We start from the raw sequence: 18,637 nt of genomic DNA, 5'->3' as shown, positions 1-18,637 counted from the left end.
GAGCTTTGGAGAGTGCTCTTGTCGTCGTGTCGCGCTGCTTTGGAGTACGATTTATGGCCTCCCGCCATTTTCGCTGCCAACATATTTTAATGTAACGGCTAATTTTCCACTCCACTGCGGTAAAGGAGGGGGCTTAAGGATCTTAGGCACCACCCTGGTTCTTCATTACAACCACGAACCGAACCGGTGAAGGAAGATTACCGTCGAGGCGAACACGAGATTGTCGGTTTGCCAATCCGGGATGAAAAACAGCGACTTAGCCCTCAAGGCTCCATGAGTGGCTTCATCGCGACTTTAGGTTCCTAGTTGCTCTTTAAGAATCCTTTAGGTGGGGTGGGGCGGCGACACCAGAAGTGCTCAACACTTTGCTTATCGTGTTCGGAAAGGGGGAAAATCGTGTAGAAATAAAAAGCAAACGAAGGAAACGTGACTGCGATAGCGCTTCGTGACTTACGCGCCACGATTGTGTCGAGTGTGTGTGTGTGTGTGTGTGTTGCACCGCACCGAGAGGACATTCAGACACCAGAATCCATCAGCCGGGTAAGCTCTTCACAGCGGAGTGATCGAATTCCGATAGCAAGAAGACGAAGGACGAGGAGCCACGCGGGGATGTTCAGGAAGAAACATTATGCGCTTTTTATCGGCCATTTGCTGCTTGTTGTAGCGATTTTTAAGCGGGTAATATGTTCCAAATTCGAATCATTTGAACTGACTCATGCCAATGCAGCGTTTTTGTTCCGCATCGCATCGATTTTGCATCTCGGTCACACTTTTTATCACAGATCCGTACGTGTCCTCGAGAATTCCGACCCGGTCGTCCGGCCCGGATGACGGATTTTATTTGTCCACGTTTTGCAGTCCGTTTTGCGGACACACACGGGGTGAATGGTTTCGCGTATTGAATGTGCGGTTTGGAGATGCAGGCAGGATGCAGGATCCGCCAGAAGGGCGAAACTGCTCTGGTCTGGTTGATGACAGGCTTCGCACAGGACATACGATAAATTGTGATTTATGATGCTTTCGACACGCGCACGGTGATGCAGCGTTGCTCTGGCGATGCAAGGTTGTGTGTGCGAGTGTTGTGAGGCCTTTGCTAACCGCGAACCACAAAGTGCCGTCATGTTCCGGGGGAGGTACCTGGGAAGATCTCGGAAGGTGGAGAACATGGCGGTCAATTTATGTGTTCCCCGTTGTTCGGATGGTTTTGAGGTTGTTTTATTGTTCGGGAAAGAAGACAATTCTGCAATGAATGGGGCTACGATTACTAACGATTGAGTGACGCGGTATGATACGGAATTAATAGCATTAAAATCGTCTGTTCAACGTCCAACGAGCGATCTAAACCTGGTGCTAGCAATATGCTTATAAAAGAGTATTTTGAAACAGATTTAGCTGAATCGATACTTCATTCGGTTGGTATGCTCGAACAATAAAACTAATAGAGACTGGTGTGTCCTTTCCTCTTTGTCTTCTCTTCCCGATAGCTTCACTAGAGCAGCCACCATAGCAGGAGCTCAGTCACGAGGATGTCCACACTTTCCCTACGGATCAGCCTCGAGGGAGGCCGGGTGACAAAGACGATCCAGTTCGATCCGAGCACGACCGTGTTCGATGCGTGTCGCATCATCAAGGACAAGTTCGCGGAAGCGGTGCAGGGACAGGCGCAGGAGTTCGGTCTCTTCCTAGCGGACGATGACACCCGGCAAGGGGTGTGGCTGGAACCGGCCCGCAACCTGGGCTACTACATGCTGCACAACCATGATGTGCTCGAGTACCGACAGAAGCACCGGACGCTGCGCGTTCGCATGCTGGACGGTGCCGTCAAGACGATCCTGGTCGACGATTCGCAGCCTGTGTCCCAGCTGATGGTGGTTATTTGTACAAAAATTGGCATTACCAACCACGAGGAGTATGGGCTGGTGCGCGAAGATCCGGAAGCACAAAACGAAAACCAGCCCGACAATCGCTCCAACACTGGCACGCTCACGCTGCGTCGAAAGGCGCAGGAAAAGGAGCGGGACGCGAAGATGGAAAGCTTGCGGAAGAAGCTACGCACGGATGACGAAATAAATTGGGTTGATGTGGGGAAAACGTTGCGCGAGCAGGGTATCGACGAACAGGAAACGGTACTGCTGCGGCGCAAGTTCTTCTACTCCGATCAGAATATTGACTCGCGTGATCCGGTACAGCTGAATCTGTTGTACGTGCAGGCACGTGACGCCATCCTTGATGGTACGCATCCCGTCACGCAGGACAAGGCGTGCGAATTCGCCGGTATTCAGGTGCAGATCCAGTTCGGTGATCACAACGAGGCAAAGCACAAAACTGGATTCTTGGAGTAAGTCCCTGCTTTTTAATGGCATAACAAAAGAAAAAAGAAACTATCCTGCAGGATTAACATCGACGATTTTTCTTTTTACAGTTTGCGTGAATTTCTTCCCGCTTCGTACGTGCGCACAAAGAACATCGAGCGAAAGATATTTGCCGAACATCGGAAGCTCATCGGTCTGTCCGAGCTGGACGCGAAGTATGTGTACACGAAAACTGCCCGCGAACTTCCGACCTACGGTGTAACGTTCTTCTTGGTGAAGGAGAAAATGACTGGCAAGAATAAGCTTGTGCCGCGCTTGCTAGGTGTAACGAAGGATTCCGTTCTTCGGCTTGATGAAACGACGAAAGAAATTATGAAATCGTGGCCCCTCACGACCGTACGTCGTTGGGGTGCATCGCCGAACACGTTTACACTGGACTTTGGTGACTATGCCGATTCGTACTACTCGGTACAGACGACGGAAGCAGAACAGATTGTGCAGCTGATTGCTGGCTACATTGACATCATTCTGAAGAAGAAACAGGCGAAAGATCACTTCGGTATCGAGGGTGATGAAGGGTCTACCATGGTGGAGGAAAGTGTCGCACCGTCCAAGTAAGTACACACACATAACAATATGACAAAGCTCGTTCGAATAGAATAGCCATCCGAGCAAGTGATCGTTAAGGTTATCTCTTAAAAACGATAAAGTTTTAGTACAAGCATGCTTTTGCAACGTGAAGTTCTTCAAGTAGGATCAATTTTGAAAACGAGGCTTCCTGTCCATTTTAAAAGTTCTTTATTCTGGAATGTTTCTATTCTATTGTATTCTATGGCAATCCTTAGACAATATTGCTCATATGGATGTGTCTATTGTGTTTTTTAGGGCCACCTTCCTGCAACACGAAGAGACGAATAAGTCCGGCAAGGTGGAAACTCACTCCATTGCAAAGCCGGCCATTATGCGTGGAACAGACGGTAAGATACACTGTACTTTGAGTTATCCTACTGGATTTCTTTTCCTTTTTAGTCTCTTTCGAGAAATCTTCAACTGTTTAAGCATTGTTTTAAAGTTATTAGACTTTATTTTACATTTATATTGTATTTTTCGTTATTTTTTTCGTTTCTTTTGCATATTTTGGTTTTCATTATCCATCGATGTTCTGTTCTACATACGTTCGCGCGCGTGATTGGGTGTGTGTGTGTGCGTGATTGACTCGTGTTGCTGGCGCCGGGTCTAAAAGGTGAACGGCCGTACGGCACTGGCGAGATGCAATCGATACAATACGGTGCCATCGTCGGTCAGGTCAACCTGGCACACCAGCCACCGATGGTGAGGGCAGACAAGCAAGCTGCGCTTCTTACTTTACTTTCCGTTAACATACTAACTGATCGTGTTAAAAAATCTTATTTCCATGTGTCCATGTGTGCTGGGTGCACGGTACACGGCTCATTTCATCTTCGTTGTTTTCTTTTTTATTTCATCTCGTTTCATGCTGCGTAACCATTATACTTGTCCGTTGTCTACTAAAACCCAAAACCTCTCGCAATAAAAACCACGAATCAAAACTTCCAGACGTAGGTGAATTAAAAATTTTGGCCTGCATTTTAACCTACTTACTCTTACACTTACACAACTCACCTTCATCACAAAGCATCAACTAACACACACACACACTCACACTCACAAACGCATAAAGTTGCGCTGGTAGATTATATGTACTTATCTTTTTAAATTTATTTGCCCTTTTCCCGTTTTCGTCAGTTACAACAAACGCGCATCAGTTCGGTACTTTCGGAGCCACAGCGTGCACTATTAGGATACATTTCCGCCGGTCAGGAAGCACTGAACCGGGCAGAGAAGGATCTAGAAACGAAGGTACAGTTGCCACCACTCGGAACCGATCCAGGATCGTTGCAATGGCGCGAAGAAACGCTCGACACTTCGAAGCAAACCGTCACGACGCATCTGGCCACGATGAATGCGGCCACGGCACAGGTTGTTACCGCTTCCCAGCCGGATGAGATCGATCACGAAGCGGTCGGTGCCGCCGTATCGCAAATCACCCAAAGCATACCGGAGGTGACGAAAGAGGTGCGACTGATTGCGGCCCTAATGGATGACGATTGCACGGGCGATAAGTTGCTGGAAGCGACACGTAAGCTCTGCAACGCATTTAGCGATCTGTTGCGATCGGCCGAACCGGAAAGCAAGGAACCGCGTCAAAATCTGCTAAATGCGGCAACGCGCGTTGGTGAAGCCAGCGGTCAGGTGCTGAGCACGATCGGTGAGGAAAGCGTCGAAAGCCGTGAACTGCACGACATGCTGCTCGGATTGGCAAAGGCGGTCGCTAACACGACGGCTGCATTGGTGTTGAAGGCAAAATCGATTGCGGCCGTCACAGAAGATGAGGCAACGCGCAATAAAGGTAGGATGGAATAAAAAATAAACAGTAGCTGGAATCGCGAATGAAATCGTTAAAAATTTTACGGTGGTTAAAAATTAACCATAATCTCAGGCTCACGGTACTTATCACGGCTGTCTCAGCCCAGAACAGCAGTTCTCGTGGGCTTAGACAACCGTGATAACCTCCACGAGACAAAACTTTTTTACTTTTGAGTAAAAATTGTTCTCGTAGAAAATCCGCGAGAAAAAGATGAGAAGTCAATTTTTTTTGAGAAACTGTGCGCGATCAATGACGGTCAAAATTTATTAAATCTTTCGCGATACCAGCTAGCTAGTCTACTTGGAAAGGATACTTATATACTGTATTTTCCTTCTAACCGCATTCTCTTCCAAAAACAGTTATTGGAGCAGCAAGTCAGTGTGCTCTCGCAACCAGTCAGCTCGTAGCATGTGCACGTGTCGTTGGACCAACCATTCAAAGTCCGGCATGTCGGGAACAGCTAGAAGCGGCTGCCCGTGAAGTTGCCAAAGCCGTGGCTCACCTGGCCGAAGTGTGCAATGAAGCGACCGACAATCAACAGCTCCGAGGTGATCTAACGGCTGCAGCGAAGGATGTCTCCAAATCGCTCACCGATCTGCTCGAACACATCAAGCTGAGTGCCCGCGAGAAGGCACGTCGTGTCGAGAACGAGAACCCTGTCGATAATGTGCTTGTCGCTACAGACATTCTCGTTTCCTCATCCGATCCACAAGAGATGATCCGACAGGCTCAGCAGCTCGGCAAAGCAACGGCCCAGCTGATCGAAAGCATCAAGGGCGAGGCGGAGAGCCAACACGATTCGAACATGCAGCGCAAACTGTTAGAAGCGGCCAAGCAGCTTGCAGACGCTACCGCCCGAATGGTAGAAGCGGCCCGACTCTGCGCTGGCAATCCACACGATTCTGCCCACCAGGAAACGTTGCGTGCAGCTGCCGAGGAACTGCGTGTTATCACGACAACGACGGCAAATACACCCGCTATTAAGCGGCAACTGATTAGTCGTTTGGAGCAGTGCGCTAAGCAGGCGGCTTCTTCTGCTACACAGTGTATAACAGCGGCTCAGAACTCGCTCATCCACAGCAACGATGTGCAGACGAAGGAGATCTTGTTGCAGGATTGTCAAGCAGTAGCGGATCAAATACCACGACTAGTGGCAGGTGTAAAGAACACATTGTCTCGGCCCGACGATCCCAACGCACAGCTGGGATTGATCGATGCGGCTGAGATGTTCCTTGAGCCGGGTGCGCAGATGGCTGGTTCTGCTCGCGAACTTCAACCAACGGTGTTGGATCAGGCAGCGTCACAGCAATTGGGTCGTTGCGCGGTGAATTTGACACACGCGATCCACGACCTTCGTCAGGCGGCTCATCGTGCTCGGGAAGCTTGTGGCGGTAATGAGCTGGATGCGGCATTGGAGGCGGTACGCAATCTTCGCAACGTGCTTAGTGATACGCGCCGTGCAGCGCAGGAAGGCAGTCTACGTCCGCTGCCAGGTGAAACGGCTGACAGTTGCTTCAAGCAGCTAGCGGCCGCCAGTAATTCTGTTGACGTTTCGATGCATCAGTTGATGAGCGCTGCCCAGCAGGGTAATCGTACGTACGCGGGAGTGGCAGGTCGCGATACAGCTCTCGCCCTGGGCGATTACACCAAGAGCGTCCGTGGAGTGTTGGTAACGACGAAGAATCCTGCTGTCGTGGACTGTGCGGATGAAGTGATCGTAGATTCGCTCCGTGTTATTGAGGAAGCCCAACGTACGTTGCAAAACTTGGACAACCAGGAAGCGCTGCTGATTGCGATCAAGCGCACGAAACATTCGCTCGGTCGTACGATCGACTGTTTGCCGGGTGTGAAGGATATTAATGAGGCGTTCGAGACGGTTACCGACCTGCGTAGCATTCTCGATACCGGCGAGTATCCACCGTCCGATCGTCCGTATGGACAGTTGCAGAATGAGCTAAAATCAGCCGCGGATCAGTTGAACGTAGCCGGTGGACAAGTTGCACAATCGTATGATAGCTCCATCAAGCTGGCCGGTTCAAGCCAAGAGTTCTGTCATGCATACAAAGAATTGCTCACGGTAACGCTTGAGATGGCCGGCCAGACGGCAGAGGATCGGGCACGAGAAGAGATCGTTAATTCGCTGCGGGGTGTATCCAACCAGTCGATCAGTCTGCTCGGAACCGCACGCTATGTGGCCGGTGATCCAGATCGTCCAAATGCAAAGAACGAACTATCATCCGCAGCACGTCTAGTGACGGAAAGCATCAACCGGCTTGTGGACGTGTGTACTCAGGCCGCTCCGGGTCAGAAGGAGTGCGACGGTGCGATTCGTAGTATCGAATCATTGCGCCCGTTGCTGGAGTCACCTCAGGAATCGTTGACCGATCAGGGATACTTCGATTGTCTTGACACTGTGCTGGAAAAGTCACGTACACTCGGCGAAGGCATGACGGGAATAGCGAACAATGCGAAGAACTCGAAGCACGTTGAGTTTGGACATTCTGTCAACTCTGTTTCGGATTCTATTCGTGGATTGATTGAGTCTGCTGCCCAGGCGGCTTATCTTGTCGGTGTTTCCAATCCGACCAGCGTCGGAGGACGGCCAGGAATTGTCGATCAGGCGCAGTACGCTCGGGCCGCACAAGCGATCCGTCAGAGCTGTGACATCCTACGGGGACAGACATCTTCCCAGTCGCAGGTTCTGTCAGCTGCAACTGTGATTGCCAAGCACACGTCTGTCCTTTGCAATTCATGTCGTAACGCGAGCTCCACCACCACGAACCCTGTAGCCAAGCGTCACTTTGTCCAGGCCGCTAAGGAAGTAGCCAACTCAACTGCTACTCTCGTACGCGAAATTAAGGCTCTCGATCAGGATTATAGTCCAACGTCGCGACAACGCTGTGCGGCCGCGACAGAACCACTGCTGGAGACAGTTTCATCGCTCTGTCACTTTGCGTCGTCGCCTGAATTCATCTCGATTCCAGCTCGTATCTCAACCGAAGGTCGTAAGGCGCAAGAACCGATCCTAACAGCTGGTCGAGGCATTCTCGATGGAGCCGTTGATATGGTGCGCACAGCGAAGGTACTCGCACTGACACCGACGGATCCACCCGTGTGGCAGCAGTTGGCTATCCACAGCCGTAACGTGTCGGACAGCATCAAACAGCTGGCGTCCAGCATTCGTGAGAAGGCTCCCGGACAGATGCAGTGCGATCAGGTGCTAGAGGTGTTGAAGGATTGCTCGCGTGAGCTTAACTCGGCTGCTTTAGCGGTCGGCGTTGATGGGTTACCACAGCGCAAGGACAGCAATCTGCAGGGATTCACCAATCAATCTCTAAACGCAGCTTCCGAGCTGATCGATCGTCTCGAGCCGGTAAAATCATCCGCTAAGAAGAACGCCGAAAGTCTCGGCCATGCAGTCAATCAGATTGCAAAGCACATTGTGCCGCTTACGAATGGTGTGATTGGAGCGTGCTCACAGCTAGTCCACTCGGGCCAGCAAACGGTGCTGATCAATCAGGTCAAATCGGTGGTGGAATGTTGCGCTCAGCTCGTACAAACGGCAAAGCAAGCCGGTGGAAATCCACGTGCAGCACATTTCCATCCCGAGTTGGACGAAGCGGTCGAGTCAACGCGCGAAGCAATCCAAGAGCTGAACGCTACCGTTGAGCGTCTTTCCACCGAGAACGGTGTCGTGACTGGTCTGATGGAACAAATTTCCCGCTCGATGTCTCGCATCTCGGACAAGCGCCAATCGTTCTTGGGTGCCTCCCTGAACGACACGTACGTGGACTACCAGACGCGCATGGTGCAGAGCGCGAAAGAGATTGCCCGTTATGCGAACGAGATCAACGCGAAGGCGGCTATCGATCCGTCCAAGTTGGCCCAACTGTGCGTGGAAATGACGCACCACTACACGCAGCTGGCACAGGACGCGATCGGTGCGTCTGCTCTTACTACCTCGCCGGATGTTGCGATTCGCATTCGTAACACGGTGCAGGATCTTGGACGATCGGTGAACGTACTAATCCAATCGACGACCGGCATTCGGAAGGATGATAGCAGCGGACTGGTAGAGATTTCTCGTGGTGCTCGCGATGTGTCGGAAAAGGTTGCACAGGTGCTGGCAGCGCTTCAGGCCGGTTCGCGTGGTACGCAGGCATGTATCAACGCTTCCAGTACGGTTTCGGCTATTATCAGCGATCTCGATACGACGATCATGTTCGCTACGGCCGGTACTCTGCAGTCAAGCGATGAGGATGGCAAATTCTCCGACCATCGTGAACACATCCTTAAAACGGCTAAAGCATTGGTGGAGGATACGAAGATACTGGTCGCCGGAGCAGCCGGAACGCAGGATCAGCTTGCAGCTGCAGCACAGAATGCTGTCACAACTATTTGTAAGTTGAAACGGGAAAGCTCTCTAGCGTTGAAAAGCCGTTGTTTCTTGAGGTTTACGTTGGCATTTATTTTTTGCCCCTCTCCTGCAGTACAATTGGCCGATGCAGTCAAACATGGCGCCGCATCACTCGGTTCCGGTCAGCCCGATTCGCAAGTGATGGTCATTAACGCGGTCAAAGACGTAGCCGCAGCACTCGGTGAGCTTATAAACGCTACTAAACTCGCCTCCGGCAAGCCCATTAACGATCCAGCTATGAATGATTTGAAAGATAGCGCTAAGGTATGTTCGTTTTTTTTCTGTTTCGTTTGTTGATTGTTTCGTTGTACTTTTGAAATTCTCCAGCTTCCACGTATACTAAGGCTGACCAGATGGAGTTGATGAAAAAACGGGACATGGGGTCAGAAAGACAAGAATTCATATTTTATTATCCTCTCATTTTTTTTTTAAATATATCAAAGTAATTGCACGAATACAATTTTACTTCGATGTTGAAGGTGTGTTTTCTACGTTGCACTTGTATTTAGCTAAATTAAAAACATTTCGCAGTTAAAAAAAATCCAGGATATACGTAACAAATTGGAAATTTTCACTGATACGACGGGACATCAATTCTTATTTAAAAAAAAACGATACGTCTGGTCAGCCTGGATGTACTGCTACACCACTTCTTTTCACATCCTTTCTTACCTTCTATTATCCAACAACACCCCTTTTCCGCAATCACTCTCCTTCGATCAATGGATCGATGCCTTCACGTATCTGCACGCTGTTTTGCTTTTGGAACGCATCAGGAATGGTTCAATGTCGTAACACCATGCTACTGCGTTCGTACGTGCGTCGTACTGGCATAACAAGCAATATGAATATAATGGCATTTGCATTGCATTCCGTCGCGGCGCGTCGTAATTAACCGTTAACAAATCCAGTAAACATATGCATTGGAGGCTGATCTGATCCGAATTGTATTAAACGCTTAAAACATATTTTGTACTATATAAAAATATTTAATAGTTCATAGTTCACTAAATAAGCTATTGTTGTACTAAACCACTTTATCCAGCCCGTTCAATGTGTTGCTTCAATGTCTCTAAACCTCAGCTTAACATGGCTCACTCTCTAACTCGCAGCACTTGAAAAATACTTAAAAAAAACGACACACAAAAACAAACACCTTCCTTCAACATAAAACCAGATTAATAGTCCTCACTGTTCTCTTGTGTCCTTTTTTACTCACTATAAGTTAAAATGTCGGGCCAGTCGTTGTTATTTAGCGCCAGCCAGCCGTTGTTATTTAGCGTAATCAAGATGAATGTCACCTTTACCGAATGTTCGTCATGCTTTGAAGCATAATGTCTCTCAATCAACGTGTATCGATCACGATAGCGGTCCTCTATTCTTGCAACTACCTTCTACTAGTTGGACTATTTTGGGAAGGATGGTGTCTTGTTCCTGTTTCAGTACTGCGTTTCGTTTTCTTCGATGGTGCATGCCAGTTTAGTAGCACGACGTTCTTGGTTGAAGCTTTTTGATACTTTCTTTCAGTCCCGTAAGCCACTCTTCGTCATCTATCCGCTTTTTGAAACCCCTACAAAAACTATGGAATATCAGTGTATGTGTGTGTGTGTGCGTCTGTGGTTCTCGTCTAAGCTTTTGACAGCGTAAGACTCGGTGACTGACTGATAGTTGGTTATCTTCAGCAATAGAGTATTCACCACGAGGGAATGTAGTTCGCCTGTAAAAGCTCGGTGTGTTTGTATTTCCTTTGCATGAGACATGGAGAATGCCTTAAATGTATCTTCTCGCTGTATCTTTCCTATCTGTATTACACGTTTACTTCTGTAGGGAGCCGATCGAAGCGGAGCTTTCGTTCGACGTTGGTCTAACAAATACGAAACTGGTCGCGCAATCGTACCTAACAGCATCCTTAAAGGCTCGATATTCTCAAAGTTCCGTAGCAACGAACAAATCAAAGGCAAAGAGCGTGGTGTAGTGGTTATTTGCTTCATAATAGATAACGGATAAGTGTTGGGGATTATCTTGCCGGTAGTGCTTTGGAAGGAAAGCTCTCTAATCTCTCGATCTTGGTTGTGTAAGCTGGTTGAGGGACTTAACATTAGGGAATTATAAGGAAGGAACACACACGTCCCCTATCTATTGTCCAAACCTAATAATTCTACAACGCAAGTACCTTTATACAATACATTCAACAACACACATTTCGCTGATTCTTTTATTGTTTTCCCACTGCCCACCCTCTTTCTCCTGCTGTTCCCACCCTTCTGCCTGTCCTTCGTCGTTTCATTTTCACAGATGATACGGGAACTGTGCCTTACCGAGACGAACACATCGGTTCTGGCCGGCTATCGTCCCGCCGGTGGTGGCCAGCAGTACCTTTACACACATCAACAGCAAAAACACACCACCACAACCACTACTGCCCACGCTACGAGCTCTTACTGTTCGTCCTAATTATTAACCCGCACACACACCCACCCGAGCTTCACCAGTGCTGTGTCGTATTTAGTCGATGTTTAGTCGGCGTCGTTGTTGTGAAACGCATCCCAGTATGTCCTTGAATGTCATCGCTTGCATTACTGGATCGTATGCATTTGTTTTTCCTGTAGCTCCAAAATGTGCCAATTCACCTCCGAATTCTACTATTCGTCCTGTATTTTTCTTTCTTTTCAACCATATGACACACGCGCACACATCCATCGCTGCTATTCTCTGTACCCGCGCTCCTCTTGCGGAACGAAAAATTCCTTCGGTGCAGTTGATCGATCCGGAAATTGGTAACAGTGCCGCCTGTTGGTGGTTATCCGATCAAGAGGAGGAACTGCTACGTCTTCTATCCAATGTGCCGACTTTGTTTGATGGAGTGTTTTGAATGATGAGCACACAGGTTTTTTGCTGAATTTACACACTCATTTACCATATACGTGTCGTTCGCCATATATAAAGGATCATCTCTCCTAGATTGATCTCATGAGCAACTCAGTATTTATATTACCCTATAGCGATAAGATGCATTTAGTATATTCGTATTTATCGGTTCTGTCGTTCAAAAATAAATGTTGCTGTATGTATCCAAACAAATTGGGCGTTCCTCACTTGCTTGAAGTTTTTTGTCCCCGCTCTAAACTGTGCGTCCGTCAAAATGAGAAGTTCGCCGTGTATCGATCGGCAACAACCCATCAGCTCAACCTAGATTCCCCGGTTTCGTGTGGTCTCTTGTGGTGTGGTTACTAATATACTCGTTTCTCGGGACGAAACATCCGACTGTCTCTCGCTCACTCTGGTACACTGGTTCTGGATCGAAAAGAAAGGGTAACGATGAAAGAGGGAACAAGAACTGTAGGTAAAACGTACATTCATTTCTTGATTATGCTCCCACTGGCTGCTGTGCTTCCTGGTGAAGAAACGATACACCATCCCTAACGGCTTACGAGACAGATGGAGTATTTTGATCAGTATCTTGCTAAGTAATTATAGTTGCATCAAAATGTTTCATCCTCTCGCGCTTGTTTAGTCAAGTCATTTAATAACCGTTTGCGTGTTTGCTTCCTTGCTAACATTCCACGATCCTTTCTGTTTGCCGTCGAAAGCACTCTCTCGCAAAATCGTATTAATCTTTGTTTAAATCCAATCCAGGTTATGGTGATGAATGTCACCTCGCTGCTTAAGACGGTAAAAGCCGTCGAGGACGAACACACGCGCGGGACTCGCGCCATGGAAGCAACGGTCGATGCCATCTCCCAGGAGCTTCGCTCGATGCAGTTCGCACCGGAAATGATGCGCTCGAGCATGCAGCAACTGTCCCGACCGGAGGATCTCATCAGCGTCACCAAGCACGTAACGGCAGCGACTGCAAAAGCGGTTGCTGCCGGCGCTTCCAATCTGCAGGCGGACATTGCAGCTGCTGCCAACCTGGGCCGAAAGACCATATCCGATATGCTGAGCGTTTGCAAATCTGTTGCATGGTCGTGTGCGGAAACGCCGGAACTGCGACAACGTACGCTCGATGCTGGTTCGGCGGTGGCCATCGCATACCGGGATTTGTTGGAAGGTATATTGAACCACTGCACGGCGGACGAAAGGATGCAACTGTCGCGACGTGTGGCGATGTGTGTGACTGATTTGGTCGGAATGGCGCAACTATTGAAGGGATCGGATTGGGTCGATCCGGATGATCCGACGGTAATTGCGGAGAATGAGCTATTGGGTGCGGCTGCATCGATCGAAGCCGCCGCTAAGAAGCTGGCCAATTTGCGCCCCCGTCGACAGGAAGTGAAGGTAAGAGTGGTCTGTTCCCTGTCAAACTCCTTCATCGAGCTGCTAGCATCTCGTCTAACCCTTTTAATATCTCTCTACACTTCTCTAATGGGGCGTTTTGTGTTGGTGGGATAGTTTCGGTGAGATATGTTTGATATTCTTGGTTGTTAAGATTTCAATTATCACCCAGGAATCAAACATATTATTACCGTGACTGTCGTTGGTCATCGGAAATCGGAAACGCACGCAACAAAACCCAAAACTACTGAGCAAACATGTTTCTAGTGTTGATATAGCAGTGAGCAGATGGTGTCTTCTGTGCCTTTGTGGCGTTTTGATTACAGTTAAAGTAGATTGTTTCATCATTTTATTACAATAAGTTTGAGTTTGATTTATTTATTTTTTGTTGTTGCTTCACTCTATTCGGAGTGTAGTTAACATCTTTTTTTTATGTTTGCCTTTTAGTTTTGTTGCATTTTTTATTTCCGTTTTTCGATCTGTAGTATTGAGCTTTAAGTTTCTCCTTCAAAATCTTTGTTTTATTTCTTTTTATACATTTTTGTTGTTATTTTTTGTCGTAATGTGAAAAGAAATATAAGTGATGGATCGAAAGTTTATATCTTACCTTTAACACATAATCTAAAAAAATCCAGACGAAATACTAATCCGTCACTCCACACATGCTTTACTTGTAGGAAGCGGACGAGAATCTGAACTTTGATGAAATGATCCTGGAAGCAGCAAGGTCTATCATGGCGGCATCTTCCTCACTGGTTCGTGCTGCTAACGCTGCCCAGCGCGAGCTTATCGACCAGGGTAAGGTGGCGAAACGTCCGCTCACCTCCTCGGATGATGGCCAATGGTCAGAGGGATTGATTTCGGCCGCACGACTCGTAGCCGCCGCCACGCATAGCCTCGTCGAAGCGGCCCAAAACCTCGTACAAGGAGTCGGCACTGAGGAGATGCTCATATCGTCCGCCAAACAGGTGGCCAGCTCGACAGCACAACTACTGATTGCCTGCAAGGTTAAGTCAGACCCGAACTCCGAAACGGGACGACGTTTGCAAGCGGCTGGTAACGCAGTCATCAAGTCCACCGACAAGCTGGTACAGGCGGCTCAGCAAGCAATCGAGGGCGAAGAAGAGCACACGCTACGTCTGAATCGCAACATGGTGGACGGTATGGCACAGGAAATCAATGCACGCTCGGAGATTCTGATGCGCGAACGACAACTTGAGGAAGCGAAGAACAAGCTGATTGCTATCCGGCACGCAAAGTATCGGCAAAAGTTGGGCGGTGGCTTTACGACGGACGAGAGCGATGAAGGTGGTGTTGCGCCACCACCATTTGCTGGCTATGGACAGTCGACATCACCGAAACCACCTCAAACCTTACCTAAACCGGGCACCTATTCACCTTCCTCCTTCGGTGGTGTTTCGCCCGGCAACGGTGCTAGCACTATGCCACGCTTAGGACAGCAGTCTGTATCGCCTGCAAGTCCCAGCTTCCAGCGACCCGGATCAGGCAATCAGTTGCTCACTGCGAATGCCGTCCCGAAGCCGTACCAGTCGGATGCGCTGAAGTCCCCATCAGCCTTGGTGTCACCGTCGATGTTGAACCGATCATACGATATGACGCGTGTCGAGAATTCGAACCTGAGCGCTTCCAAGTTCAACCGTACCCAGTTCGATGCGGCTGTGCAAGACCTACAGAACAAGGTGCAACCGCTGAGCACGTTCCGATCGTCGCCCACACATTCGCACACGAATGGAGGCGGTGTCGCCGGTAGCTCGCCAGCTCCACAAACGTACGAAGGATTCACTACCAGGTAAGAGAACCCACACACACATACACACACAGACATCCAATCCGATCGCGGTGCTGGGGAAGTGGCGTCCAGCTTTACATGCTCTTTTCTTCTGCTCCTTGTGTTCAATATCACTGTTGTACCATCATCATCGAATGAGCATGAATTCTTTCTGTAGAGTCCCGTGTGTGTATGTAGAGGAGCTTCGCTCCTCTGTCTTTTGGCAAAGTCACATTGTACATTTCTTTGATTTTGTGCCACAACACTGACTAAAGCATGCGGGCTAATGGTGATGGAGTTGCAGTTTTGGGAATGTTAATCGAATCATTGTCAATCATCATAACCTACCGAAGCTTGATAGTGTAGATTTCCGTCGAAATGGAATGTATTAGAATTTTCTTCTCGAACCTAATTCGATTTAATTTAACTTTTTGTAAATATGGTGAATGGGAGCTCAATGCAAATGGGATTAACACTTGTTCATGTCGAAGAGTTAGGAGAAAGGTGATCTAAAATTAATTTAAAACCTAATTCTAATGCTGGGTTATCGATAATATGTACTTGACCCAGCTCTCCGATATATTCGTTTAATACTCACTGCTGTCTCTTTCTCACTCTCTATCCCGGTATCGCTCACTGAAGTGAGCAAACGTTCCCAGTCTCTATAGCAAGCGTTCCCAGTCTTTAAGCAATTAGTATGAATTTTTTTTATAGAAATATGAAACCTTACGTTTTCGATCCAAGATAGTATGAGTAAATCCATCTAATTTATCTTGTCAAATATGGGCCCGAGAAACCACTGCATCAAATTTAGTAATTTTAGAGCATCACCATCAATTACTAGCATCCAAACTCTAACCACTAAACCAACCAATGTTTTTTTCTCTCTCTCTTTTTCTTCCTCTGTTTCTTTCGCATTGTGTGTGCGTACAGATACGAAACCCGTGTCTTTCAGAATGCCAATAACACTAATCCACAAAGCCCAACCAATCCGCTAACCACTGTGGAGCAGAAGTTTGCAAAACTTAACCTAGAAAATCACGATATGCAGCAGCAGCAACAGCAACAGCAACAACGCTACCAACAGTCCCAGTCACCTAGCCATGGTTTTTATAACAAATCCGCCACAAGCCCTCCGGCACAATCCGGCACTAGCACTAGCAGCTTTACCGCAAGTCCCGTAGCAAATGTCACTAACGCTATGACTACTAGCTCCTCACCGCAACAGCAACAGTTCCGTCAACAGCAGCAGCTCCAGCAGCAGCAGCAGCAGCAACACTTCCTTCGCACCACCAGCACCACTACCACCTCCTCCTCTGCCACCATCAACAACAACAACACCTCTGTGCCTTCCGTACCGACGATTAAAAATGGTAACGTTAGTCTCTTTGACAGTGGCGCAACCATTGCGACCACCAATGTGGGCGGCACTGTAATAACGGAGGGACATCGCGAGCACCACTACCAGCAGCAACAGCAACAGCAAGTCATCCACACCAAAAAGCTCCACATGACAACATCCTCCAGCTCCACCTCGTCGACGACGATGAAATCAGGCAGTGCTGGCGGACCTGTCCCAGAATGGAAGTAAGCGGCCATGTGCGCAGAAACCCCACGTGTGTAGTTCGTCCCCTGATTTTTTTTTTTACTAAGCGAAAACAAACAAACAAAAAATCCCCCTTTTTAGAGTACTAATGAAGCTAGCTTAATATACTATTTCTGGTTTGTTTTCTTGCCCTTGGCTCCCGGTGCGACCATAATGCGGTGCGTTTGTTGACTTTTTTAACTGTTTTGTAGCATGTAAGGGTAGCATGTAGAGGGTGAAGGATGTGGGTGCGTGTTTGTGTTTTGTGTATGAGGGACGTCGATTTTGTAACATTTCTTCTGGGAGAAATTTATTGGTTTTATTTTTGTCAATAACCGTCACCCAAGTGCCACGTGTTTGTTGTTTGTAAAGCGAAACAAGCGAAGTACTAAAATCGTATAGAGTAGGTCTAAAAACTTAATAGAAAGAAAGGAAAGAGTTTAATATATTAATTTTGAAATGTTAGTATGCGTAGTATATAAATGTATGTAACTAAACGGGTGAACGATTAGTAAGCCGAAAAATGGAGCGCAAAACAAATGGAGTGGATTTTATTGAAACGTGTCAAACTCACTAATGTGCCTCGAGTATACTTACACCGTTTGCCTTCCGCAATGTTGCAAAATGGCGGCCAAAAATGCAAGTAAAATGCCTTTTTTCACTTACCGTCAGTATAATTAGAAACAGCGCCTTTAAATGGCCATTTTGTGAGTTAGTATTGCAATTATTGCTACTAATTGAACTGTATATGCCAACGATTGCCAACGATTGTCTTCGAAGTTCGAGAAATTTGAATGCTGTATCGGATCGGAAGTGCCATTTTTGTGTATCTTGTATTACTACTACTACTACTACTACTGGTACTACTACTACCACTGCTTCTACTACCTATACTACTTATATTACTGCTAATTCTACTACTTCTATTACTTCTTTAACACTTAGTATACTTAATACGAACGGTAAAGTGGAGCATAGTTGAGTTGGAAAATTAGTAATTCCACTCAAAAAAATACACACACAAACAAAACAAGAAAAAAAGGACACATGGTTATACTAAACTAATAGGCAAACGAAAAGCGTGAGTTTTCGGCACATGAACGGACTAACCGTTTCAACATTAGTGCAAATGGGAGAAAATCTTGGTCTTTTTTTCACTTTTTTGCTTGTTGCCCTTGTGGAAAAAAAACAAAAATGAAAAGTGCAACCGGAATTTGTTGACAATTTATGTTTTTAATCGCTTAACACAATCAAGATGGTTTTGTTTTCTGATTTAGAATTTTACTTAACAAATATGCAAGCAACAAAAAAAAAAAACAAATGAACAAACGTGCTTCTTAAAGAGTCAAAACCTTTTTCTAGTAATTAGTGGAGTATTTTTATCGTAAATATTTTTTTTTAAATACACTCTCAGCCTCTAATTGAAGTAGCGCTTAAGATGTTTAGATAATTCGTTTATTGCTTGCTAGCTGCAAAAACTTATAATTGTTTTGATTTTTTTTTTTTGAAAATCCCGTTTTTGGCTAAAGCCACGATGAAAGCAGCACATAAAGCACGAAACGGAAATAAAGAACCATGAAGCGACGAAACATTAAATTTAACACCCAACTATTACCGTTTGATTCTGTTCTCTTTGCTGTGAAAGAAACCGTGCTCTTGTCATCATGTGATTATAACTCAATCGAAACACAATCGAGGAATGTTAACGTTTTAGAACACGTTCGTGTGTATATATTTATAAAACTATGTTTTTTTGTTTACTAAGTACTCTACGATAGTGTAAAACGATGCCAGCTGTAGTGTGTTTCTTGGC

At 47.0% G+C, this 18,637-nt stretch overlaps 2 protein-coding genes across 3 annotated transcripts in view; both read left to right on the top strand.

Annotated features, from left to right (window-relative positions):
- The window catches only part of LOC126561248 (talin-2), a 37,739-nt gene extending 20,909 nt beyond the window's left edge, over positions 1-16,830 (top strand). The window contains exons 2-11 of one of the 2 annotated variants that reach the window (XM_050217205.1): positions 1,485-2,338; positions 2,423-2,926; positions 3,198-3,289; positions 3,556-3,644; positions 4,077-4,740; positions 5,118-9,158; positions 9,249-9,439; positions 12,812-13,453; positions 14,128-15,260; positions 16,623-16,830. In XM_050217205.1, the coding sequence (XP_050073162.1) occupies positions 1,527-2,338; positions 2,423-2,926; positions 3,198-3,289; positions 3,556-3,644; positions 4,077-4,740; positions 5,118-9,158; positions 9,249-9,439; positions 12,812-13,453; positions 14,128-15,260; positions 16,623-16,830 (8,376 nt within the window). In that variant the 5' untranslated portion in view covers positions 1,485-1,526. Of the gene's footprint in view, positions 1-1,484; positions 2,339-2,422; positions 2,927-3,197; positions 3,290-3,555; positions 3,645-4,076; positions 4,741-5,117; positions 9,159-9,248; positions 9,440-12,811; positions 13,454-14,127; positions 15,261-16,172 lie in introns of both variants that reach the window. The other variant, XM_050217204.1, reaches the window with a different exon arrangement.
- The window catches only part of LOC126561256 (uncharacterized), a 215,332-nt gene that overhangs the window by 105,506 nt on the left and 91,189 nt on the right, over positions 1-18,637 (top strand). The gene's annotated exons all lie outside the window — the stretch shown is intronic.

The sequence above is a fragment of the Anopheles maculipalpis genome, chromosome 3RL (genome assembly GCF_943734695.1).
Source record: "Anopheles maculipalpis chromosome 3RL, idAnoMacuDA_375_x, whole genome shotgun sequence".
Lineage (NCBI taxonomy): Eukaryota > Metazoa > Arthropoda > Insecta > Diptera > Culicidae > Anopheles > Anopheles maculipalpis.
The sequence above is the reverse complement of the archived record's forward strand: the minus strand, read 5'-3'. Positions and strand labels throughout refer to the sequence as shown.